The sequence below is a fragment of the Odocoileus virginianus genome, chromosome 19 (assembly GCF_023699985.2).
Source record: "Odocoileus virginianus isolate 20LAN1187 ecotype Illinois chromosome 19, Ovbor_1.2, whole genome shotgun sequence".
Lineage (NCBI taxonomy): Eukaryota > Metazoa > Chordata > Mammalia > Artiodactyla > Cervidae > Odocoileus > Odocoileus virginianus.
The window spans coordinates 2,335,478-2,363,038 of NC_069692.1; the positions used below are offsets into that span (position 1 = coordinate 2,335,478).

A 27,561-nucleotide genomic window follows, 5' to 3' on the forward strand; every position below is an offset into this window, starting at 1 on the left:
AAAATGAACCCAGGTGTATAGTCGTGTAGACCAGGGTTTGAATACCAGTTCTGCCACTTTCCAAATGATAGCTTTCCCTCTCTCTGCATCTTCCCTTATATATGAAATGGGAGTCGTGTTGTTGAAAAGATTAAAAGAGGATGAACCTAAACTGCCCGCAACAAACCACCCTCTCAATAAACAGGTATTTGTTTTTTCTGCAGCCTCTTCCACAGTAGATTGTACCATCCCCCTTAAGTCTTACTGATTAAAGCAATTCAAAAACAATCAGTCAACAAAACTCCAGTTCCAGGGTCGAGTCTCAGATAAATTAACTTCAGGAATAAACTAATCATATAATGCCATACAGAGGATGAGAAACCCTTTTACAATTTTTTTTTTTTAAACTTCCTGGTACTAGTAGCACTGAAAACCTGAGAGCTATAGGATATATTTGCAACCTCTATAAAAGGAATATAAGGAAATCAAAGGGTTTAAATATACATAATCTTTGCATTAGGGCTCAAATTCTAATAAGAAACATCATAGAATAATGTTTACTTCCTGAGATTCATATGGTTCTCAAAATTTCCATCCAGATTCTGATGGCAGTTTATATGTTTCCTTCAAAGCACTGAACAAACATGAGAGACAATACAATATGTATATGAATTGATTCATTGAATGTCTCAGTAAATTTGTTGAAAACTCTTTCTCCTTTCCATGTTTCCCTTGTGCATGATGAAATGAAGACCAAAGAAAGAAAGAGATGGGTAATTTGAACTTTTTTTCCTACTGTTTTGAAATATAGTACTGTTTTGAAACGTAGACACACTTATATGCTAATCTGTTAGAGATCATTTTTACATATAAAATCTGGATAAGTCATTGACTATTGGTGACTTAGTTTAATGGGAGTAGCTGATCAATTTGTCAGTAGTAGAAAAGAATTCTTGAATCAAAATTGCTACATGAGATACAAAGGTAAAAGGTGACTTTATCAGTGGAAGTGTCTTCTATAAAACTCAAAAGCTTTTCAGAAGAAAATCATAAGAGCGCCTATGTGCAATGCAAGTATGTCTCAACAATTTCCTAAATGTCATATGTTTGGGCAGTTGTCAGTCTGGTTGCACACTCGTGCATGCAACATACCTAGGTCTAGAATAAAGCAGAAAAACTAATTTGCCCCTTGGCTCCAAGGTCAGCGTGACTGGGCAAAACAAAGCTCAGTAACAGGCATCTAGCTTGGCTCCTGTAATTGGTGAAATAACCAAATGTAGACTTTGACTAATCATGTGGCCTGAAGAACTGCTGAGAATACACATTATTGGCTCCTGTGGCCTTTAAAACATTTTTGTATCCCTCTGTGTGAATTTATGGCATAAACAAAGAGGTGAAATCTGGTCGTAGACAACAGAGCTAAAGAGAGTCCTATTTCATTTATAAATGCATAAGGGCATTGAATCAATAAATATGAGAATAAATACAGTTAATCATGAACTACTTCCCTTTCTCTTTTCTCACATCTTCCTTCCAAGATGTTATTTTAAAAGCAACTTGAGGGAAGACAAAATTATGTTTAATACAGAGCTGTATCTTTTTAATTAAAAAATGCTTCTTGAAAAAAACAGGAAAGAAATAGCCTTGAGAACCGAAGTTTTGACTTAGTTACAATACTTAAACATTATTGTCCTATTGCTCTATCCTACTTCTCTTTCACAGACCTTCCTAAAGGAGGCTACTTGTAGATAAAAAAAGACAATTCATCCTTCTTACTGATCGGCCACAAAAAGCACTGGTCAACACCAGCGACTCTTGACAATTAACACTTTTTCACAAAGACCTGAAATGAAACTCTATGGCCCCTTGATCCAGTTAGCAGTCCCTCTTCAAGCTGGATTTAAGTCTCATCATAACAATCTATTCCAGAGCTAAAATATACATTAATTCTTTCCAGCCTTTCAAATTTCTGATAAACACTGAGATTAGTTTCAAGTGTGATATTCATTAACAGCCCATCAGGAAAGAGGTTGAAGCTGTCCTGAAGCCTTTCTCTTTACAAGGCATGTAACAATGGCTTTGGGTGTGACGTGTCCCCTGCTGTCTACAGGACAAGCTCCACAGAGATGCAACTTACAGCCATCTTCAAGAAAGGCAAGGCAGAAGCAAAAAGCCCTGCCAGTGACCCTCTGTCATTTGATTCCAACAAAATTGAAAGTGAAGGAGACCCTCGTGAACGATGGAGGAAGAGAAGCAAAGAGAGCTCTATCCCACGGCTTCAGAGCTCAGGAAGCTGATCAGCAGAGCCCTGGAGGAAGACCAGTCCTTGGATGTGGGGACAATTCAGTTCACTGACGGTCAGTGGGTGATTTCATAGTTCTGGGATTATCCTCATTCTGATAGAGACAAGGAGGCTTGAACGTCTCCTGATCACTGTCCTTTTAATGGGTCCTGTAGAGTCGATCATTTCTGACTTTTGTTGCTTTTTTGTTTTGTTGTTTTGCTATTGTTTTTCAGTCACTATGTCCAACTCTTTGCAACCCCATAGCTTGCAGCACACCAGGCCTCCCTGTCCATCACTATTTCCCAGAGTCTTCCCAAGTTTGTGTCCACTGAATCAGTGATGCCATCCAACCATCTCATCTTCTGTCATCCTCTTCTCCTTTTGCCTTCAATCTTTCCCAGCATCAGGGTCTTTTCCAATGAGTCAGCTGTTCGCATCAGGTGGCCAAAGTATTGGAGCTTCAGCATCAGTCCTTCCAATGAGTATTCAGGGTTGGTTTGATTTCCTTTAGGATTCACTAGTTTGATCTCCTTGCTGTCTAAGGAATTCTGAAGTCTTCTCCCACACCATAATTTGAAAGCATCAATTCTTCTGCGCTCTGCCTTCCTTACAGTCCAACTGTGACTCTGGAAGGTATCATTTCTGTCTCTCCTCACTGCCCCCAGGGTCTCATTTGATAAACCTTTCATGACCACTTCATGCCATAAATGGCTCTAGGGAAGCCAACAGCTGTAGCTCCATCCAGCTCAACAACAGTCACCCACCAAGTCCAGGTGGAGAGAAGAACCTGGGTGGTATTCCCCTGGCACAACCCAGATTCCCTCATCTAGTAAATTGGTCAGGGCACAGGAGGAAACAGATGGCACATTCAAATTAGAATAATTTGAGAAGAGTTTGATAAAGGGACTATTTATAAAGGTTTCCCTAACTCCCAGAGGTAGAGGAGGAAATGGCAACCCACTCCAGTACTCTTGCCTGGAAAATTCCATGGACAAGAAGAGCCTGATGGGTTATAGTCCATGGGGTCACAAAGAGTCAGACACAACTGGACATGCATGCTATGCCCAGAGAACTAGAACAGTTCCCTGGGGCTGGAAGCAGTAGGGCCCTGCTGCTACCTCGAGGCCTGATCTAACCAGCAGTCCCCAACCTTTTGGGCACCAGGGACCAGTTTCATGGAAGACAGATGAAGGAGGAAGGGAATGGTTCAGCAGTCATGTAGTGGTGGGCAGCCATGTGGGAACAGCAAATGAAGCTTTGCTCCTTCACCCGCCATTCACCTTCTGCTGGCCCAGTCCCTATCAGGTCTTGGACTGGTATGGGCCTGAGGGTTGAGGACCCCTCATCTAAGCCATCCCAAAGACAGGGAGCGAGGAACCACTGATATGGTTCATATAAGTCAACTTCTCGGGCAGAGAGTTGTGGAGAGAGAAGAGTGTATAGATCTCAAGGAGTCAGCAGAGAAGCAGGATCCTCAGAGGGTGCCTGGAGGGAGCCAGGAGCCTGTAACTCTTCACAATTCCCAGTGCTCCAGGCATAATAGATGAGCTCTGGAAATGTCATTTTAGTGTGACCTGGCATGAAACTGGCATTCTCTGTCAGTTCTTTTTCTGTAATTTAGATAGTCAAACTCAACTCTGGAAAACTTTACAAAGATCTCTTGGGATTAGATAGAGGGCATGTCAGTAAAGATGTCAGTAAGCATTAAAATCCTCTTGGTTCACTTTTGAATTTCTAGTTCAGTGAAAAACTTCAGGCTCATCTTCAAGGCCACCTGATACTCTGAGTTGGTCTCTTGGTTAAATCCTTTGAGATAATCTGAAAATCTGGCTTCAGGGTGGAAGCAAGCCTCACAAGGACTCACAAATGGTCCTTGGTCGCAGTATTTATTCTAGACATTCCTTTCTTCGTCAGCTTAGCAATATTTTTGTTCCCACTGGCCTAGCCAGTGAGCCTGCCTGCTTGGTCCAAATGTGTACAACTAACGACCTTGAAAACCACCTTAATAACTGTTCTATCACATAGACTTGCACAATGCACCCCCTGCAACCATCCTTCGGTAGATCCTAAAGGATCAATGACCACCAATGCATCTGATGCTGATTTCTTGATAATTTGTTGTACCCTCCTTAAGGACTGACTTTTGCCACATTTTACAACCCTCCCTGTTTTACTGCCCCAACCACAAAAAAAAAAAAAAAAAAAAAGGGCGGGGGGGACACTGAACCCTTGTGATATTTTTTCACCCACAGAAATTGTTGAGTCATTGCCAAGCCTGGATCCTGACACCCAGTTGGTGCTGCCCACTCTCCTCACTGATAGCACAAAGGTGAGTTTATTATCCTTTGTCCTTCAAATAGGAACAAAGCCTCCAAACTTCATCAGAAAAAAACAGCCTAAGGACTGAACAGAGCAAGATCCCCTCTGCAGTGACAACTGAATCTAGAAAAGAATGCATACATGTATGTATATAACTGAGTCACTTAGTACACCTGAAACTAACACAACATTTTAAATCACTATGCTCCAATAAAAATAATCAAATAAATATAATTATTTACAGTGTTTTACAGGCAGTACTTGCTTACCCACTTTCAGTGTCTGTATTAGTAAAACACAATACAACTTGCATTTCAAATATCCTTAAATTCAAAGTTTTCTTCAACATAGTTAGAGCTTTGTTCCAATTAGAATCAGAATTTGCCTTTTTCATAAAACAAATATGTGTTCATGAAGTGAAAAAGATTACTTACAGTAGAATGTATTATTTGACTTTGACTTTCTGAAAAAATATAAGCATAAAAATATATTCGTTCTTAAGTCTTAAGGTCTTTATATATTTCAGGGGGGTTACAAATATAAATTAATGTCTTAGGAAGTACAAAGTTATGAATTCAGTAATAATTTTTGTATTTCATTTAAAGGTATGTTCATTTAATTTACACTAAAAGTTGTCACTGGGGGTTCATAACTGAAAGTGATGACTAAGCTCTGTTCCCTTTTTCAATGAAAGAATTCATAAGTTCAAACATGATTGACGCATGTTTCAAAGTATTTCAGCTATAAGTTAACCCCACACAGGCAGACTCAGTTAGCCAAGAGATTGTATTCTGCTGTTGTATCAATGCATCTTTTCCTTTCAGGACTTGTCTCTGTATCAGAACCTATATCAGAATCCACAGTAGATTCAAGTCAACTACAAAATGATTTGCTTAAATTTAAATGAAAAACATAATAATAATAAAGAGCATAGCCCCTCTCAGATACAGAGCAATGTCCCTTGTCAACACCTGTCTCTCTAAATCCTTCTTCAGGATGCCACCCTGAGTCCAGAACTTCCTCTTGGTCAACCCAGGCTGGAGACAGTGGACAGAGCAGGACACAGTCTACCTGGTGAGTAGAGTCTATGTTCTAGAGTCACAGACCCTTCCCGTAGGGTCTATGTTAGATGACAACATCCTTTTTAAGGAATCCGTCTATGACACTGCTTCAAAATCCAGTGATTAAAGTCCTCCTCAGCCCTGGAGAGGGTTGGCTCCCCACAGCATTTCCAGCTGAAGAGCCTTCCGCTGAACTTCTGACGAGGCGATCACCCTCAGCCTGCTTTCCTCGGCTCTCGGCCCCAGCCCCCAGAGAACACTGAAAGCCCTTTCCCGATGGATCTGGTGAAAGAAGCTGAAACCAAAGCCGCACCAGCTGCCCACACAGAACAGCTGTCTCTGCTGGGCTTCAAGCCTGAGAGCTTGTCAGGACAAGGTAGGTCCTAAAGCCCACACCCACGGCAAGGGGCTATGGCGACAGAGGACTGGGCCCTGACAGTCAGTGTTTGGATTCCTGTTCACCATATACAGGCTGGCCATGGATACTGTCTGTTCTTCCGTGTGTGTTTCTTTACTGCCAGTTACCACACGTGTAATTGGTCTATAAGGATGTCAATAAATACTGAAATCCTCCTGGTTCACTTTTTTTTATATTTTTTACTTTTTTAGTAGTTTTTTTTTTTAATTGAACTATGGCTGATTTGCAATGTAGTGTTAATTTCTGCTAAGTGATTCAGTCATACATATGTACACATTTTTTCAGATTCTTTTCCATTATGGTTTATCGCAGGATATCGAATATAGTTCCCTGTGTGATACAGTAGGGATCTTACTGTTTTTCCATCCTGTATATAATGGTTTGCATCTGCTAGACTCAAACCCCCAGCCTTTGAATACCCTCCCTCTTGGCAACCATGAGTCTGTTCTCTATATTTGTGAATCTATTTCTGTTTTATAGATAGTTTCATTTGTGTCATATTTTAGATTTCACATATAAGTGATATCATATGGTACTTGTCTTTCTCTTTCTGACTAACTTCAATTAGTATGATAATCTCTAGTTCCATTCATTTTGCTGAAAGTGGTATTATTTCATTCTTTTCTATAGATGAGTAGTATTCCATTGTTTATCTATACCACATCTTTATCCATTCATCTGTCAACACATGTTTAGGTCGTTTCCATGTCTTGGCCATTATGAACACTGATGCTATGAACGTTAAGATGCCCATATCTTTTTGAATTACAGTTTTGTCTGGATATATGCCCAGGATTAGGATTTCTAGATCATATAGTAATTCTATCTTTAGTTTTTTGAAGCTCCAAGTTCACTTCTGAATTTTCAAGAATGTTTAATTTTGAGGCAATAGGATCAAATTTTCTCACAATTTAGGAGGAAATCTTTATCAAGATATGAAGACCTTAGGAAAACAAAAATCAATATTTTGCAGAAGAGTCCTTTTTTTATTTTTTTTCCATTTATTTTTATTAGTTGGAGGCTAATTACTTTACATTATTACAGTAGTTTTTGTCATACATTGAAATGAATTAGCCATGGATTTACATGTATTCCCCATCCCGGTCCCCCCTCCCACCTCCCTCTCCACCCGATCCCTCTGGGTCTTCCCAGTGCACCAGGCCCGAGCACTTGTCTCATGCACCCAACCTGGGCTGGTGATCTGTTTCACCCTAGATAATATACATGTTTCAATGCTGTTCAGAAGAGTCCTTTTTTAGTGCAAGAAATAGTGGATATAATGGCTTTGAAAGTGAAAGTTAGTCACTCAATCTTGTCCGACTCTTTGTGACCCCATGGACTGTAGCCCACCAGTCTCCTCTGTCCATGGAATTCTCCAGGCAAGAATACTGGAGTGGGTTGCCATTCCTTCTCCAGGGGATCTTCCCAATGCGGGATCAAACCCAGGTCTCCCTCATTGCAGGCACTCTTTTACCAACTGAGCCCCCAGGGAAGCCTCTTAGGAATCTCTATGCTTCCCACTTTATACAGCTCTCTGGTGAAGCTCTAAATAAAAATGCCTTTAAGAAATCATGGAACCTCAGAATATAAGGCTGATAAGTATGATCTGTGATTCTAAGTGAAAATACCAGGAAAGATTGTTGTTATTGATATTTTTACAGGAGTTTTACTCTTTTAGTTAGGGCTCTTTACAAACTTCTACAGGTTTGAGTGGTCTATCTCACTTCTATTTTACTCATAAAGCTTGTGTGAAATTAGTATGTAATTTTACTGTATACAAGGTTTTTCACAAAAACATATACAGCATGATTGCAGAACCACCTACACAGATCATATTTAGTTTACATGATTATCAGTGAACGAATGTTAACCACATGATACAGTTATCTATTTCTGCATTATAAATCACCCCTAAAGTTAGTGTCTTAAATTAGCAACTATTTATTTTGCCCATAAATCTGAAATTTGGACAGGAATCAATAGGGACAGCTCTTCTCTGCCCCATATTGTATAAGCTTGACTATCTCAACTGGTATTGAAGATCTTTTTTCAAGAGGGTTCACTCACATGGCTGGCAAGCCGGTGCTCAGCCAGAGCTTTTGGCTGGAGTACTCATTTCTTCTCTGTGTATCCTCTCGGAGGAGCTGCTTGAGCTTCCTCCCAGCATGACAGCTGGTTTCAAAGAGTCATTACCACAAGAGAAAAAAAGTGGAAGGTGCCAATCTCCTCAGGGCCCAGAAACAGTGTCACTTCCTCACATACCAATGGTTAGGCAGCCATTTTGTTTAAAAAGGAGGGAACACAGATCTTGTCTCTTGATGGAAAAAGTAACAAAGTATTCATGGCTATTGATAATCAGCCACAATCCACATCAACCACTACTTTGACTTTTAAATTACTTAAAAGTTGGTTGGATAAAACAAACCACCTTTTGATGACATGAGGGATATAAAGTTCTCACTGAATCCCTTTCCTTCATTATCATATAAAAAAAGCTTTATTATAAGATCAGCATTTCAGGTATATTAACTAAAATGATAGTATATGTATGGTGAAAGTATTACTGTAGTTTCAAAATTGCTTTACTGTTTTCATTTTATTATACATTCCTTCCATTCATAAATATAGCATAGAACACTAAAGCTGGAAGGACTCTTAGACATAATCTAGTTAAACTTTATGTTTCACAGGTAAGAAAACCAAGGCTAGAGATGGAAAGTGCCTTGATCAAGTTCACACCATAGCTGGTCACAAAGCCAGTACCATCCATCTGTTACACTATGCTTGGCTTTAAATGGCCCATCATTTAAAATGTTATGTTCTTTTGATCTTGTTTGCCCTCCAATCATAGACTTTTCTTTCTCTATTTCACTACATTGTCATTGTTTTAGTAGTCTAGCCTTGTAAGTCTTCACCTCCTAATCTTACCTCCTAATCACTACAGTTTTCACAAGGTTTCACACATTACAGGGACACAATTTTCACAAAAATCACAGATTTTGTTTTCAATTTAGCAGCTTCATTTCCATCTTCATTTTACTTGATGCTGCTGGCATGAGCTCCTGCTGACACTGCCTTCTTGAAATTCCTTCATTCGACTTCCACAAATGAATCATTCTTGTTTCTTAGGTTTTATTAATAATTTTTAATTAAAATGCTGCCTCCTTCCCCAAAAAAGATAATGATGGTTTACAGACATATATGAAACACAGTAAGATTTTGTTTTTAAAGAATTGAAAGAAAAGAGAAGAAAAGATGAAACAAAACTAGATCAGATATTAGTAAAAATATTTGGGAATAAGACAGAGGTGATGGTTACACTATATTGTGAATTTTCCTCACAATTACTGAATCATTTCTTTTAATCATCAAATATTTATAACTAATGAATAATTTTAGAATAACAGAATTAAGACAATATTTAGCTGAATAGAGTCATCCCTTCTTTTGTATATTTGACATTTTACAATTTGAATCATTTTTTTTTTAATTTATTTTATTAAAGTATAGTAGATTTACAGGGTTGTGTTAATTTCTGTGGTAGAGCAAACTGATCAGCTATACACAAATTTACATTCTTTTTCATACTCTTTTCCATTATGATGTATCATAGAATATTGAATATAGTTCCCTGTGCTATGCAGTACGACCTTATTGTTTATCCATCCTGTAGTTTGCATCTGCTAATCTCAGTACTTCCCTCCCCCACCCCGTCCCCCTTGACAAACACAAGTCTGTCATCTGTGTTTGTGAATCTGTTTCTGTTTTTTAGATTATCTCATTTGTTGAAACATCCACTTTAAACTGTCTAGCTTCATGCTATGTTTCACCTCAATAATATTTTTTTTTAAGTCACGTGATTCTGTAGGGAAAATTTTATGCAAAATAAACATCAGAAATTTCTTTGTGTGCTTTAAGTGGTTCATGAATTTGGCTTTGAGATTCTTGGCAGACTGTACAGTGAGGACAATGCAATTAGTCACACAATTTGGAATCTGTATGCTTACAGCGTGGTAATTGCTTAGGAGAAAAATTTTCTCCTACAGGTCCTCTTAAGGAGGAGCGTCTGGGTTACGGTGAACCGTGTCCTGTCTGTATCAGCTTCCCTACAGCATAAACTTGCTGTCAGATATTTCCTAGAAAGCGCTCACTGGAGATGCATAGCAAATGCCCAAGCCCAGCTCACAACAGCAGTTTCATGAGAGGGCAGCTGCTGACTGACTGCCTTAACTCAAGGATTGATTTTAGAATATCCATAGGAATGACTATACTGCATAACCTTCAGCCAATGCTCCATAAAATAAATAAAAAATTATACTCAGAACTGACCTTTTGATTAGTATTGATGAAGAAGCACTATATTTGCTGGCCTGGGCTTAGATAACAAATATGCTGTGTTGCCAATGAATGGGAGATCATACACTTTCAATATCAGCCCAACCAGAGATAGAAAGCATGTATCTCAATGACCAGTGAAGACCCCAATTAGAAAACATCCCTGATAAAAGGGATATATATGTGGAACAGAGCGGGTCATGGAACAAAGAGCAGCTCTAGGCAGGACCATGGCTTCCCTTCCTCATAAAATTCTGGGTCTTTCCCCAGCACAGGTATCTGACAGCCAGGACTCCATAGCCCTGCACCTTGGCATCACTAAGATAATTCTAGCCTGGGAAATTTTTAAGGTCAGTGTCACCAAACATCCACTAAGCTATTAAAATCTCAGTCAAGTACTCATAGAAAGCTCTCAACTGAAGTAGTTTAATATAGTGGTTAATCCCGTGAGATAAAGTACTTGCAAAATGTGCCTCTGGAACTCTAAATGAATTGGTATCTATCCTTCCTGGAATTCTGCGGTCTTCTATTTTTATTTTTTTAGGGTACCCCTTTCTTTCTTGCAGAGCCAGTTATCTGTTAAGATCACACCTACTTCATAAATATAAGTCATATACCTATAGAATAAACTCAACATAATGTTCTCTACATAACATGCATCTAACACATTCAAAAGTAGTATCAAATCATTAGGATAGAAATTTTGTGTGTTTTGGTTTGGTTTGGGTTTGGTTTGGTGTAGGGGTGTGTAGGCAGCAATACATTTTCCTGTTCACTCATTAGAATGATGACCTGATCTATCAAAAAAGAAGCTCTTTAGTGTTCTCTCAAATACCAGAGTTTCTCACTTGCTAGAATGCCTTGTAAGATGAAAGCCAGATCTCTCAATAGATTGCAATATTCTAAAGGTGAAAAAGCAAACTTTAGGCAGGGCTATTTTATACTGAACATTATTTTGCCATTTATTACCCTATATTAGACTGGATTCTCCAGAGAAACAGAGCCAGTAGGGGATTAGATATAGAGAAAGAGACAGAGAAAAATAGAGATGATAGTGACAAAGGAAGAGATAGAGAGATGATTGAGATTCAGACAGAGATAGAGAAAGAGCCCACTTGGGCTTCCCAGGTGGTGCCAGTGGTAAAGAATCCACTTGCCAAAGCAGGAGATATAAGATACACAGGTTTGATCCCTGGGACAGGAAGATCCTCTGAAGGAGGGCACAGCAATCTACTCCAAGTATGCTTTCCTGGAGAATCCCATGGACAGAGGAGCACACTAGGCTGCAGTCCATAGGGTAGCACACAGTTGGATACAACTGAAGCGACTTAGCACACAGCACATGGAGAGATGACAAAGACAGGGAAAGAGAGAAAGAGAAAGAAATAGAGATAGGTTTACTATAAGGAATTGGTTCATATGATTATAGAGGCTGTGACATCCCAGATTTACGGTCAGTAAGCTGGAGACCTAGGAGCATCAGTGGTGTAAGTCCCAGTCTGAGTCCAAGTCCAAAAGCAAAAGAAGACCAGAATTCCAGCTCAAAGACAGGTAGAGAGTGAACTCTACCTTACTTCACCTTTTGTCCTATTCAGGCCTCCAACAGATTGGGCAAGGCCCACCCACATTAGGGAATAATCTGCTTTACTCAGCCTGCTAATTCACATCTTAATCACATCCTGAAACACCCTCACAGACATGCCCAGAATAGTGTTTATCCAAATATATAGGCATCCCATGGCCCAGTCAAATTAGCCATCACAGCCCTTATCTGGGTAATAGGTCAAAACACCATGGCTTTCTGGCTTTTCTTAATCTTGCCTCAGCCTTTGACTCCAGTGAAAGGAGTCAGTGAGATGAGCTAAACTGAATGAACCTGTTAGAGAACTGGCTGCTCATGCTCCGTGAGGTCAAGGACTTGGTCTGTCTCTATTTATTGCAGTATCTTCAGTGTGAAGCCAGATGCGTAGAACATCTAGACAGGCAATTAACCTATGTTAAATGAGTTGAAGGAGTTAATGGACAAATTTATAGCATAATACCTCTGTGAAAGTCAGAGTTGATGGGTTAATTTAATTATTTCCCTTTTTGAAAGAGACAGTGAAGTGAAAGTGTTAGTCACTCAGTCATTGTCCAACTCTTTGAGACCCCATGGTCTGTCCATGGGATTCTCCAGGCCAGAATACTGGAGTGGATTGCCATTCCCTTCTCTAGGGGATCTTCCCAACCCAGGGATCAAACCCAGGTCTCCTGCATTGCAGGCAGATGCTTTACCATCTGAGAAGCTCAGAGAGAGCCAATTAAGTGGTCCAGAAAGAATGGTCTCTTCCGGTTAGATTGCTCACCATTCCCACAATATGGCATCCATATTCACACTTTAGTGGCTTTGTGCAAATTATTTTCACTTGTGCTTATAATACCCATCCATCCTTCTAGCCTGAAGACCTCCTACTGACACTTTAAGTTCCAGCTAATGTGCCACCTCCTCTGTGAAGCTTTTTCCCAAGTGCTACCTGAGAAGACTTGTAATTCCCTAACTCTAAAAAGTACATATACTTTTATCAAGCATTTACCACTCGGTACTAACATGATTGCTATGCATATCTGGGGTCCCTCCAAGATTGACTTGCTGAAGTGAAAAAATGTGTTCTTATTCCTTTAAAAAAAAAAAAAAATCCTGTACTGAGCACAGTGTCTGACACTTTGTTACTGTTGTCCACTTTATTGACATTGGTGTTTCTGGAGGATACCTCTCCCCCTGTTTCAGTCCTCTTGCATCTCCAGAGACAGCCTCATATGAAAGGTGATACTCCTCATTGGCAAATACTTCTGTCAAAATGAGCTAACTGAACAACTTTAATCAGCTCCCTCACGTGGGATATATTAATATCACACTGACTCATGTGTAGGCCTGAAGTGGAGGAAATAGGCAATAAGCCCCTCTCCCAGTCAAAACATTTTATATCCTAACTCTCAACCAGAAGGGCCTGGTCAAGATGTTATTTAAATTGCTCCACTTTAAGATGAAAAGATAATGATTAAGACTTGGAAAGGTTAGTAAGAAAACCTCAGCTGAACATAATGACCACTGTGGTCAATATATTTGCCTTTTCTTCCTTGTACTTCTAAATCAAGGACCAAACAGTAACTTTTCCCAGCCAGAATATGGCATTTACAAAAATAGTTCAGCAAAGTCCATGGGGAAAATCCCATCTCAAGGAAGGAAGGGATGGCCACTCAGCAGAAGGTTACAATTACACTCCAGCCCTAGATAATGTCTTCCCAATGCCTGGAGAAAGTAGAAAAGTAAAGGCTCTCCAACGCTTGAATTGAGTCAAAGTTGAGATTATAATGTTACCAAATTTTATATTTGGGAAATCCAATGCCTTGCCCCAAATTGTGGCATTTCCCAAGAAAATGTGCGTTCTGACTTTCTGCCCCCAGCTAAATCTGACACCCTCTCCCTGATGCAGGGCTGTTCAGTCTTCCTTTTCTCAAGCCTCCCCTCAATGTCCACCCTTTTTCTAGGCTCTTCCCAATTCCGTCCTCAAGTTATGATCCATTTTTTTATGCAGAGGTGTGGTGAACAGAGACCATATGTTTCTAAGATAAACTGTGCCACTTCTGCAAGAGCAAAAGCAAATAGAAGTGATTGTCATTAGAGATTGCCTCTTTCTCTTCCTTCTGTGCTCACAATCCTTCTCGTGAATACACTCACATACACAGACAGATGACGCCTTGTACCAGGTGGTCTTCAATAACTGGCCACTTCATCTCACCTTAGGGCCACCGTTTCTCCTTTCCCCCTTTCTCAGGGGAGCTCTCTTTTTCCTCCACTATATCATGTCTCATCTCCTGGTTTTACGCCATATGGCACTAGTATACGAGGATTTCCCCAGTGGTTCCCAGTAACTTCTCCGCACATCTTTAGATACGAGACCAGTCGCCATCTTGGTGAATTCCAGGGACGCCGTAGACCACACAGCCAAGCAAACTCTTAATGTGCCAGTAAAGCCACAGAGGAAAAGGGATTTCAGCAAGTTCACTTAACGGGTAGTGGGGTGCTGGGAGGCTGTGCTCATTTATTTACTTACTCAACAAATATTTATGTTATGCTTGTTAGGCAATGGAGATAAAATAGTGGACAAACTAAGTACACTCCATGACTGTTGTGGTTTGAATTTCCCTAAAAATAGGCCCTGAGACAAGGATTTGCTTAAAAGGAGTTTGTTTCAGAGATGATCCCAGGAAACCCATTAAAGGAAAGGAGAACAGAAACATGGAAGGGAAGGAAACGGATATATCCGGTTAACCCAGTTAACCCTGTGACCACCGGAGCTCACTGGTGATGTGTTGGTGAATATTTAACAACCTATCTCAAAAAAATCTGAGATATATATGCATACAGCAGTGTATCATAAAATGTTTCTGATGCAAAGGATATGCAGCAAATAATAATAATCTATAAATAATAAAATATACATATTCTTTATTATCAATTCTGTATAGCCAATCAATTCTCCTGAGGAAGTTATTTTAACTGAAATCGGAATGACAAGAGCAAAAGTAGCAACGGTGGGGGGAGAGTTTTGGGCAGAGAGGAGTAGGTGAAGCTGGGAGTAGACAGCACATTGAAGGAGAAAGCCAGTGTCACGGGAGCACAAAGGAGTTAGAGTTAGAAAGCAATGGAACTCCAGAAACATTGAGCTTTATGAGCCCTGTTAAGAACATCGAAAGACTCTTGAGTATGGGAGTGACACATCAAATTTGAGTTTAAAGAAATCTTTTGGCTGCACTGTGGAATATTGGCTGGAGGTGGGGAGATACAAGCAGTCAATTAGAAAAGTGTTAACAGCAATCCAAGCTGTAAATGTTGCTGGCCTGAACTTGAGCTACTGCCCAAGGAGAGATGGGCGAAAATGAACTGATCTGAGTGATCTCTAAGAGGTGAAATCGTTATGAAGAATTCTGGAGCCATGAATGCCCTGGCCTGATTAATGAGCAGTATATGGATGGTGGTGATCTGTGTGTGCCTATAGAGTCTGTGCTATATATGAGTGAGCTGGTCAGGGCCACGCTCACAGATGTCCAAATATTCCCTTCCGGTTACCACTTTATGGTCACATGACCAATGAGCACAACCTAGGAGATGCTAGCCTTCCCTGGTTCTCAGATGCTTGGCATGGTCACTTTTCAACACTCTCATCCATTTTTGTTGCTTCATATTTACAAAAGGAGGAAGATTGTTAAGTGTCCATTATTAGCAATGCTTTTGATTAAACTGTCAAGTATTTTACAGAGAGGAGAACAGGAGAGGTTGATGGATACAGAAAACTGTGCCACCTAAATAGGTCAAGATAATTATTCCCAGAGACTCAGGATGTTTCTTTAGGGCCCACTTTAGGAAACTCTCTCCAAGATTACTTCACATCTGTAGAGCTCCTAGTCCCTGTGAGCACTTGATCCTCCAACACAGACTGATTTAGAGGTTCCATTCTTTCCACCCAGGGACTTTCATTTGGTTTGGTTTTTTCTTTCAATTTTTTGGCATCTATCATATTTTTCACTTTGGGTTTAGCATCTGCATCCTATCCGCTTGCTTCTTGGAGTGGCTGCTGACACTCCACAGGAGCTGTTTTTGTATTTTCCTCACTGTAGCTACAGGGCCAGCATCTCAGCAGCACTGGAGAACCAGCTCTGTGGGACATGTGCCCCGCACCACAGGCTCTGTGGTCCCTCCCGGGGCATCAGGCACCAGCTCAATTCTGTCTCCTTTCACACATGGTGGCACTGAGGCAATTAGAATAAACCTGGTGAACTCAAGTCCCAGAATCAAACCTTGGTGCAAAGCAGCTCTAATGACCAGGCCAATGTCTCTGCATGTATTCACCATTAAATGCATTCCAAAAGCAAGCTTTTATGAGAATTTTAACAGAACTCTTATCACATGTAGAGAATTGAGAATATTTTCATGAAAAATTTTAAAAGGTAAGGCAAAAGGAAGAGACTCATGTGACATTGCACAGGAAAAATACTGAAGGAAATCTATCTTTAAGATATGGATGCACTGTCACGTATGTCTGTGATGTTTTCAAGGCCTAGATTTAGAGGAAAATTAAAATTTCATGTTGAAGGGGCAGCCCTGGTGGCTCAGACAGTAAAGAATCTGCCTGCAATGCAGGAGACCCGGGTTCAATCCCTGGGTCGAGATCCCCTGGGGAACAAAATGACTACCCACTCCAATACTCTTGTTTCATGTTAGAGAACTCAACTATAATAACGCCACAACTTTGGCTCTGAAAAGGGAGGTTAAGTTCATGTCAGACCACAGTGTGCTTTCCCTCTGTTTCCTGTATTCAAGACCTATACATGAGAAATAGAACAACATAAGATTTTTATGTATAAACTATAAAGACTAAAAACTTTTTTCTGGACTAAACATATGTATGTATACAATTGTTTTAGGTCAGAGGGACCTGTATCAGTGAAAAGCAGAAGCACCAAAGAAGGCATGTGTGAGGTGTAAGTGGCCCCAAGGAGGCACAGAGCCAGAGGTTGGAGATTCAGCAAAGAAGACAGAAAAATAAGTAGGAAGAGGGCCGATATCAAGCAAGGCTTTGAAAATCAGACGAAAAAAAAAAAGTTTGTTCCAAGTTTTCAGGAAATCAAGGGGAATGGTGAAAATGGGACTTAGGAAGGTTAGTCTGGCCACAACTTGATGGAGCAAAAGTAGGACAGTGAGAGATTTTTGTCACACATGTAGTACGAAGCTTTGGGGGCTAGGGAGAGGGCAGGAGCAGAGGAAGAGGGGAGGAAGAAGAAACACAAAAGATTTTATTTAAAACTAGAATAGAGTTTAAAAAAAAAAACAGGGCTAGTGGTGGGTGGAGGAGAAGGATGAGTTGAAGTATCTGCATGATCACGAGGTTGAACAGTTCCATGGTCATCCATATTATACATGAGACATCAAATTTCTTCTCACCCTGAAACATAATGGAGTATAATGATCAACATATTCCCTCTTTCTCTTTCTTTCCCCCTTCAGCCTCTCTCTCTTTCTTTGAAAAACCAGTACAGGTCAGAGAATATGGATTTGAATATGTATTAGAAAGGCCCCCTTAAGTAGTTGGAATTTCACCTAGAGGTGAGTTGAATGTTCAATATATGTATTAGTCAGGCTTCCCTGGTGGCTTAGGTGGTAAAGAATCTGACTGAAAATGTATTAGGGTTCTCCAGAGATGACCTAGTAGGGTGTGTGCGTGTGTGTGTGTCTGGAGAGAGACTGATTGACTTTAAGGACTTGATTCTCTGGCAGACCACAGATACAGGGAAGGAATCTGCTGACAGAATTTCCAACTCCTGTGGAGAGGTCGGGTTAGTTTTTTTTTTAATTGAGGCCTTCAACTGATTGAATGAGGACCTTCCACATTATAAAGGTCATTTGTTTTACACAAAGTTAACAATTTAAATCTTAACCTCATCTAAAAAATACTTTCACAGAACCAGCTATCTGATTGACCAAATATCTGGGTACCGTGGCCTAGCCAACTTGACACATAAAATTAACCATACTCAATTCAGTTCAGTCGCTCAGTCGTGTCTGGCTCTTTGCGACCCCATGAACCGCAGCATGCCAGGCCACCCTGTCCATTACCAACTCCCAGAGTTTACCCAAACTCATGTCCATTGAATCAGTGATGCCATCCAACCATCTTATCCTCTGTTGTCCCCTTCTCTTCCCACCCTCAATCTTTCCCAACATCAGGGTCTTTTCCAATGAGTCAGCTCTTCGAATGAGGTGGCCAAAGTATTGGAGTTTCAGCTTCAGCATCAGTCCTTCCAATGAACACCCAGGACTGATCTCCTTTAGGATGGACTTGTTGGATCTCCTGGAAGTCCAAGGGACTCTCAAGAGTCTTCTCCAACACCACAGTTCTAAAGCATCAATTCGCCGGTGCTAAGCTTTCTTTATAGTCCAACTCTCACATCCATACATGACCACTGGAAAAACCATAGCCTTGACTAGACAGACCTTTGTTGACAAAGTAATGTCTCTGCTTTTTAATATGCTGTCTAGGTTGGTCATAACTTTCCTTCCAAGGAGTAAGCATCTTTTAATTTCATGGCTGCAATCACCATCTGCAGTGATTTTGAAGCCCAGAAAAATAAAGTCTGTCACTATTTCCACTGTTTCCCCATCTATTTGCCATGAAGTGGTGGGACCGGATGCCATGATCTGAGTTTTCTGAATGTTGAGCTTTAAGCCAACTTTTTCACTCTCCTCTTTCACTTTCATCAAGAGGCTTTTTAGTTCTTCTTCACTTTCTGCCATAAGGGTGGTGTCATCTGCTTATCTGAGGTTATTGATATTTCTCCTGCAATCTTGATTCCAGCTTGTGCTTCTTCCAGCCCAGCGTTTCTCATGATGTACTCTGCATATAAATTAAATAAGCAGTGTGACAATATACAGCCTTGACGTACTCCTTTTCCTATTTGGAACCAGTGTGTTGTTCCATGTCCAGTTCTAACTGTTGCTGGTATGTCTTGAATGAGCTCAACATAGTAAGTTAAAGGAAAAAAAAACAGCAGATGATTTATACCTTAGTTCAGCTGGAAAAGATGCAAAGCCAGGACTAGAACAAACAGAATCAGGTAGTAATCTGGCAATTCATCTGATGCAAACAGAAAGCAGGGTGGCCTGATGGAATGCCCTTAATCATCATGTGCACGTATTTGTCATCAGTGATAATAGGAGGTAAGTATTTGTGCTGTTTGGAAGAGGAACCCATGGTAGAAAGAGGGGTAGGAAACACACAGTAGAAAGAGCACTGCCCAGAAGAGAGCCGTGGAGAGAGAGGCGCCAGCGTGACAGAGGCCAGACAGACGTCCCAGAGCCATCTAACCGGTTCTCTAGTCATGCATTCCCACCTGAGTCACTTCTCGAGGGACCGCGCATATCCATAGCTACGGAACTGCTGTCTCGTGTGTTATCTTGACCCACATGAGGTGACATCAGAATTACGGTGGGAAGGCAAGTCTTTCTGACTTTTGCCCATTTTTACAGAGTGTGAGCCTCCAGTTGTACAAATGGTTTGAGGCCAGAGAATAACCTGGAGCAGGCAAGGTCACCTTTGAGAATGGGGAATGAATGTCCCCTGGGTCCTGCTGTGGAGAATCGCAGGTTTACAACAGGATCAGCACTGTAATCAAAGAAGCAACTCTTCCATTGAGGGACAGTGACATTTTAGCAATCTTCAGATAGAAATAGCAAGAGCATCTACAAGGGAATTCTATCCATTTACATGGACAGAAATTCCCATGAATGTTTCCTTTAGTTTTTTAGTTATAAGATGAAACTGCATTTCTAAAGGCATCAAGAGACTACCAGTTGCATGCCGTGGTCAGTTTCTAGAAGGAAGTCTACACAGGCAACTGAGCAAATGGGTCATTGACATGCCCTCCTGCTCAAACAGATAGGTCACGTCATCCATCTGACCTTAAAAATGTAAATGTCAGGAAATGGGACCTTCATCTTTAGATTCTATCATCTCAGAGAGAATTTAACCTCTTTTGACCACTGAGTAAGCCAAAAGATAAGAGGATTTTTCAATTTCATCTACCTCTCTTATTTTTTCTTTTTTGCTTGGCAATGAATGAGACAAGAATAACAACTCTCCCGTGCTACTTGGCAAGTTCTCTGTACTGTCAGATTAGGTAAAATCCTTGCCAGAGCATGTGTATTAGCTTTATGCTATTTGAAATGTTAATACAAGTGCTAATTCACAGAATTTTAATAAAAAGCTCACAAAATAGCATCCAAAAGCAGCACTGACCAAACTTACCCAGCTATATTTATGGATGGAACAATTAAAAGCATTGATGAGAGGTAAATGAGTACTTCTATTTGCATCTGTTTGTTTCTTTGCTTTGAATGAGCATATCTGAAATTTAAGAAAATGTCTCTCTTAAGGTTCTCAATCCAGGCCATCATTCCGTAGGCTGACAAAGTGCCCATTGATTTGAGTCTTTCCAGGAGAGTTTGCCATCATTTTAGTCAAGCCCTCAGTTGTATATTTGACACTCTTTATTTTTTTTTCTTTTTTTTAATTGGAGGATAATTGCTTTACAATGCTGTGTTGGTTTCCGCCATATATCAACATGAACCTACCATAGGTATACATACGTCCCTTCACTCTGGAACCTCCCTCCCACCTCCCACCCCATCCCACGCCTCGAGGTTGTATGACATTCTTGTAAATTTCTTCCACTTTGAAAGCTAGAGTGACTTGAGGGTAGTAAGCAAATGAGGTGCACCACTGTCTGCTTTAAGTGTCTTTTGTGTGATAATTTTTTTTCCATTTATTTTTATTAGTTGGAGGCTAATTACTTTACAACATTGCAGTGGTTTTTGTCATACATTGAAATGAATTAGCCATGGATTATGTGTGATAATTTTAAGTAGAGATAGTTGGACATGAAGCTGAGAAGAAATATTCAAGAAACAACAGGAAATATTACAGCTGAGAGAACTGGGCAGTGGAGAGAAAGAGGAAAGACGGAAGAAGGAAAATAAGATAGAATACAAACCACAATAGCTTAAGGGCCTTTGAATTGTGGGAAATGGGCTTCCCTGGTGGTTCATCAGTAAAGAATCTGCCTGCAATGCAAAGGGGCTGCGGGTTCCATCCCTGGCTTGGGAAGATTCCCTGAAGAAAATGGCAACCCACTCCAGTATGCTTAGCTGGAAAATCCCATGGACAGAGGAGCCTGGCGGGCTACAGTCTATGGGGTCACAAGAGTCAGACACGACTTGGTGACTAAACCACCACCAATTGTGGGAAATACTCGTTTTAATCATGGGATCTAGAGGGCTGCCAGTGATAGAGACCTAGGGTATAGAACAGCAGCAGTGGCGAGAGGCACCACGCAAGATGGGGGGTCTTATCAGCTAGTGAGAGAGGGGCTTCTGGAAAGGGAGCTGGGGATGGAACTGGAGCTGATCGGGCCCTGGAGAGCCAGTTCAAAAGAGTAAAGTTTGATCAAGAACCAGGGAAAGGAGAAAAGCTGAACTGATTTGAGGGTCAGTTCGGTTCAGTTGCTCAGTCGTGTCTGACTCTTTGCGACCCCACGGACTGCAGCACACCAGGCCTCCCTGTCCATCACCAACTCCTGGAGTCCACCCAAACTCACGTCCATTGAGTCGGTGATGCCATCCAGCCATCTCATCCTCTGTCGTCCCCTTCTCCTGCCCTCAGTCTTTCCCAGCATCAAGGTCTTTTCCAATGAGTCAGTTCTTCGCATCAGGTGGCCAAAGTATTGGAGTTTCAGCTTCAGCATCAGTCCTTCCAATGAACACCCAGGACTGATCTCCTTTAGGATGGGGCAGAGTCACCCTTTAATTGGACAAAGCTGCACCACTTCTGGGTTGTGTACCTGCAATTAACTAACTTGCTTACAAACTTTACACAGGATTTTCACAGGGCTCTAAGGAACTGAATATTTTGAATAACTGTCATATACATAAGGGTGATAATACATAGCAAGACTTTAATGTCTGACCGAAGTTGAGCAAGAGGATCTCCCCATCTTCCTGCAGTGAGGGCTGGGGGAAGACTCTTTTCCACATCACCCCAGGTGAATCCCCCCTCGAAGGTTCCTCCCAGTGAAGCTGCTGCTTCTGAGGCAAAGAGGATGCTAAGCATAAGCAAAGAAAAATAGGAAACTAGTGCTGCTGTACCAGGCCCCAGCTGCCTTAATATTCCCTTCGGAAAATGGAACCTGCCGACTGGCATCCCTGCTCTCTATGCTGTGCCCAGTCACTTCAGTCTCGTCAGACTCTGCAGCTCTACGGACTGTATTCCTCAGGCTCTTCTGTCCATGGAATCCTCCAGGCAAGATTACTGGAGCAGGTAGCCATTTCCATCTCCAGGGGATCTTCCTGACTAAGTAATGGAACCCGCATCTCCTGTGTCTGCTGCATTGCAGGCGGATTCTTTATCCCTGAGCCACCAGGAAGGCCCATTCACTGATTCATGGGTGCCCTTAATTCCTGCCTGAAAAAGGAAAAAAAAAAAAAAATGACTGTGAAAACTTTCCTGAGATTGCATACTACAGTAGAAGGCTCATTTGGGGGGACTTCCCTGGCTGCCCAACGGTGAGGACTCCACCCTTCCACTGTAGGAGCCTAGAACTCCATCTCTGGTTGGGGAACTAAGATCCCACATGTCTGCACAGAACAGCCGCCCCCCCACCAAAAAAAAAAAAGAGAGAGAGAAAGAAAAAATCAGAAGGCTCACTTCTGGAGCACTTTAATCCAATGCTTCATCATGTATGAGAGATATGAAACTCTATTTTCATGAGACTGATCCGAGGGGGTTTGTTGGTTTGTAGGCTTGTTTTGTGCTTGTTTTTCAAGTTTGCAACCTCCACACAAATTAATGAATTTCTCAGTTCATTTTTCCCCGGGAAATTCTCATTTTCTCTCCTGTTAGGAAGCACAGGCTGGACTAGAGATCCAATCTGACATATTTTACAGCTGATAGCAATAAATCTGCAGTGAAATCCTCCAGTCCTCTCAAAGCAGGTTCTATTACAGACGTCATTCTTTTCTGTTGTAAGGCCATTTTCCCAATTTCAAGTGTTCTTGGCAAACCCATGATGAACAATAAAGTACCTTTATCCTGATCCCCATCCAGATCTGTGTCTTCAGGGTGCCCACCACCTGGAAAATATAAAGCCAATTTGCCCAGGACTCAGTGGACCTGGTTTTTCTTCCTCAGACTTTATTATAGTAATTATTAGGATCTCGAATCTCACTGGAATATTTTTTTCTTGATTCCTTCATGAATTCCTGCACAGACATTCTGGCCCTTTCTCTGGCTTCTCTCGACCTAATCTCAGCACGCCTTCAGAGCAGGCATGGCAAGCAGCCCCCCAGCAGGACCAGGTTTAGGGTGCAGTGAGTGAGGCACAGATTTAAGGGTGATCCAGCAGATTCAGTCATCAAGATAATATTGAAATGTAAGATTTCCAAAAAAATCAAGATTAATGTAGGGAAATTAGGGCTGACATATATACACTCAGTTCAGTTCAGTTCAGTCGTGTCCGACTCTGCGACCCCATGGACTGCAGCACGCCAGGCTTCCCTGTCCATCACCAACTCCTGGAGTTTACTCAAACCCATATACACTACCATGTGTAAAATAACTAGCTAGTGGGAAGCTGCTGTGTAATGCAGGGAACTCAACTCTGTGCTCTGTGATGACCGAGAAGGGTGGGATGTGTGGAGTGGGAAGGAGGCTCAAGAAGGAATATGTAGGATATTTGTAAAAATATAGCTGACTCACTTTGTTGTACAAGAGAAAGTAACACAACATTGTAAAACAATTATACTCAAGTTGAAAAAATAATGCAAAAACTCATGAGGAACAAAATATCAAATTTTTAAATAAAGATAAGCTGTTGTTGGTTCTACAATCCTGCATTACCATATGATAGTGACAGGCATGTCTAATCTGGGCAGCCCTTGTGCCCCTTCAGACAGGTGTCTGGGGGTTGACATTGGTGCAAGTGACTGAATAACTCAGTGTTTCACAGAAAGTTACGGTTTGGCTTGGTTTGGGAGGTGTTTTGGGTAGTGCTTTTGCTCATTTTTTCTAAGTGTATGCAGGGGCACACATTTTTCCTTTTGTCTCAGGACCCAATAGGCCCAGGGCAAATAGAACTAAGTCTTGCTAACGTTGCATTCTATGAGCAGAGCTGCCCTCCAAGCTTTGTACAGCAAACTGGTACCAGACCATGGAGTAGCAGGGTTGCAATAGACCAGATAACAACGTAAACAGTACAGACAGGGGTATTTACAAGGATGGCAAAAAGGTTTGTTGTAAGTCACTAAACTTACAGTTTACAGGGATGAGGAAATGTATTCATTTTTCCAGGCATTCACTGAAATATGCTTTTCAGAAGGGTTCAGAATCAATTTTAAAATTTTCCTTCCCTAATGACCCACCCAGTCAGTGTAAGATTATCACCTTGGATCTGGTCCCACCTGGAAAATGTTGGCCGCCTTAACATGGTCCCTGGACTGGCCAGGCAGATCTGCCCGCTGCCTCCTCCCCATCCCAGCACTGTGTTCTGGGCCCCTGTGCTCTCTGCCCTCTGCGTTCCCCTCTGCCAGGGTCAGCTTTTTTTTTTTTAATTATTTTTTATTGAAGTAGAGTTGCCTTATAATGCAGTGTCAGGATCAGCATCTTAAAGGCCCTCTTTGGTGGAAAGGATTCCTTCCTTAGTTGACCTGTAAGAGACAGGATTTAACCAGAAAACAAACAAACAATTAATTTCAGGCATTAGGTTGCCCTTTTCATTGGTCAAAACTGTCAAACATGAGCAATTTTATGATGATTTAAAGTATTATTTACAAGAAAGGGAATTAAATGCAAAGAATCTGTTAGTTAACAGAGGAACTGAGAAGCCAGACAGGAGAGAGGCTGCCCCCAGATGCAGAAGAGCAGTGCTTCTACCCCACTCCCACCCCAGGCTAGAGAAGCAAAGGTTGGAGGGGTCATTCCTGCGATTCATCGCTCATCCACACCCAACACAGAGCTCTGGCTATCCAGCCATTTCATTTCCAGTATTATGGGAACACACAGGCCATTGCACTTTGAAACTATCCCCTTATAATTTGCACTTAATTAAAAACAGGTGACTGTCTCCTGATATATCAAGTAATTTTTTAATTTAAGTTTTATTTTATGTTGGGGTGTAGTTAATTTACAATGCTGTGTTCGTTTCAGATGTATAGTTAAGTGGTTTGGTTATAGACATATATATACATAATTTTTCAGATTCTTTTCTGAAATTACGTAGTTTCCTATGCTGGACAGTAGGTCCTGGTTAATGATCTAGTTTACATATTGTAGTATGTATATGTCAGTCTCAAACTCCTAATTTATCCCTTCCACCTCTGGGCTTCCCTCATAGCTCAGTTGGTAAAGCATCCACCTGCAATGCAGGAGAACCCAGTTCAATTCCTGGATTGGGAAGATTCCCTGGAGAAGATCCCCTGGAGAAGGGACAGGCTACCTGCTCCAGTATTCTTGGGCTTCCCTTGTGGCTCAGCTGGTAAAGAATCTGCCTGCAATGCAGTCAACCTGGGTTCGATCCCTAGGTTGGGAAGATCCCCTGGAGAAGGGAAAGGCTACCCACTCCAGTATTCTGGCCGGGAGAATTCCATGGACTGTATAGTCCATGGGGTCCAAAGAGTCTGACACGACTGAGCAACTTTCACTTCCTCCACATTTCCGCTTTGGTAACTATAAGTTTGTTTTCAAAGTCTGTGAGTCTCTTTCTGTTTGTATTAAGTAACTCTAAAATTGCAACAGAACTGCTTATTTTCCCAGGTAAATAGCTCCTTGTGTACCCAAACCTATCAGGTTCTACAAAGTAGTACACAGCATCATTACCTGGTATAGTCCTCATTGTTACTGACATCTTCCTGATGTAGTTATCCACCTTAGTTGTACTTGAATTGAAGCAATTTCACTCCATCTCTGGACACTGGCTCTTACCATTATCTTATTTGCCTCTCTAGGGACACTCTCTAGATGAATAGAAGGATAAAGGGGTGGAGGAGTGGGTGATGAAGATGAATGGATGTTAATGACAATGATGATGTCCCTGGATTTTAAATAAGGGGACAGTCCCAGCCTTTCTTTTGGGGGCTGCAGGTTGATACACGTACAAGTGCCACAGTTGATTCAAGGTCATAGATGTAAAATGTGAACCTCATCAATGTAACACTTTATCTTCCATCCATAGTTAAAATGTTAAATTAAAAGTAGAAAGAGATGATTTTCTCAGAAAGATATTAATGATGCAAGCATTCCTCCCAGCAGATGCGGAGCATTTGAATGTATTTTCTTCATTCAGGTAATAAATAATAAACTGTTGCCTGAGTTATTCAGATTCTCTTCTTAATGTTCACATTCTCTGTACATTCAGCCTTTGCAGAATGCTATAAATCTTCCCCGGACCCCACCACCTACAATGTCCTGTGGAGCTGAATTTTTATTACTTAATGCTAATATATGATTAGGCTATTATTTCTTCAAATACAGTTTATTACTTTTAATAACTCTTGCAAATTATTCAAAATCCACTGTAAAATAAAAACAGATGAAATATCACATTATAGGTATGATTGTCAATACCAAGAGCACGAAATTAGCCAGGCATCCAAAAGACTAGGCAATTTAAGTGATCTTTATAGATCACTTGAGGCTAAGTGGTTTGAAATTTGAGTTTGAAATAGCCCTAACTGGGACTATTAAGATATGCCCCAGAAGTTCCTGCTTCTAAACTATCTTTGAGAAACAGACTGAGCCATTCTCTTACATTCTTCCCTCCTTTTCACATAAGGATGCCCTCTAGTTGATAAAATGTTGTGTACTCTAGTAATATCTTCAAAACATGTATTTACAAAACCAACTTACAAAATGCATTGAGGCAAGATCTTATGGTTTTAAGCGGCTGAAATACAAATATCTTCTGCAACACCCTGGGAATTCAAACATACTTTTAACATATATTTGCTTTTTAGCAAGTTCTACAGATATACGGCAAAAAACGTTAATTTTTTCCCAAAATGACATTCACAGATATAAAAAGCATTTTATGTGTCAAATGGAAGAATGTTTCTGAAAGAACTTCAATGTGATCTTATTATAGCTTTCTTACTTTTAGTACAAAGCTACTGTCTAAAGTTGAATTTTCTTGTCTTTAATACATTAATTCTAAAGAAGAGTTCCCTCACAGATTTTGTAACAGTTTAACATAAATGTTCATGTAACTCTTCTGGACTCAAGTAAACTATAATAAAGGGGCACTGGTGGATGCAGTAGGGATTCCGAGGACTGAGGCCTGAAGAACAATGTTCTTTTACGTCCTCCTCAGGGGCAGGTCGGGCTGGGCTGCCTGCATCGCTGTGATCTCGGAGAGGCAGTGAGCGGCAGTGTGAATCTGGATGTTAGTTCCCTGCCCAGGAATTGAACCTTGGTAGCCTGGATGAATCCTTGGTAGCTCAGATGGTAAAGAATCCTGCTGCAGACGAATGGATGAGGAAGCTGTGGTACATATACACCATGGAATATTACTCAGCCATCAAAAAG

The 27,561-nt window shown here is 41.0% G+C and overlaps 1 protein-coding gene across 1 annotated transcript in view; it reads left to right on the plus strand.

Moving 5' to 3' along the window:
* Positions 1 to 27,561, plus strand: part of IMPG1 (interphotoreceptor matrix proteoglycan 1) — a 167,134-nt gene that overhangs the window by 82,025 nt on the left and 57,548 nt on the right. Inside the window, 5 exon segments of the mRNA XM_070480762.1 lie at positions 732 to 752; positions 2,090 to 2,211; positions 2,214 to 2,336; positions 4,516 to 4,592; positions 5,578 to 5,656. Of these exon segments, the coding sequence (XP_070336863.1) occupies positions 732 to 752; positions 2,090 to 2,211; positions 2,214 to 2,336; positions 4,516 to 4,592; positions 5,578 to 5,656 (422 nt within the window).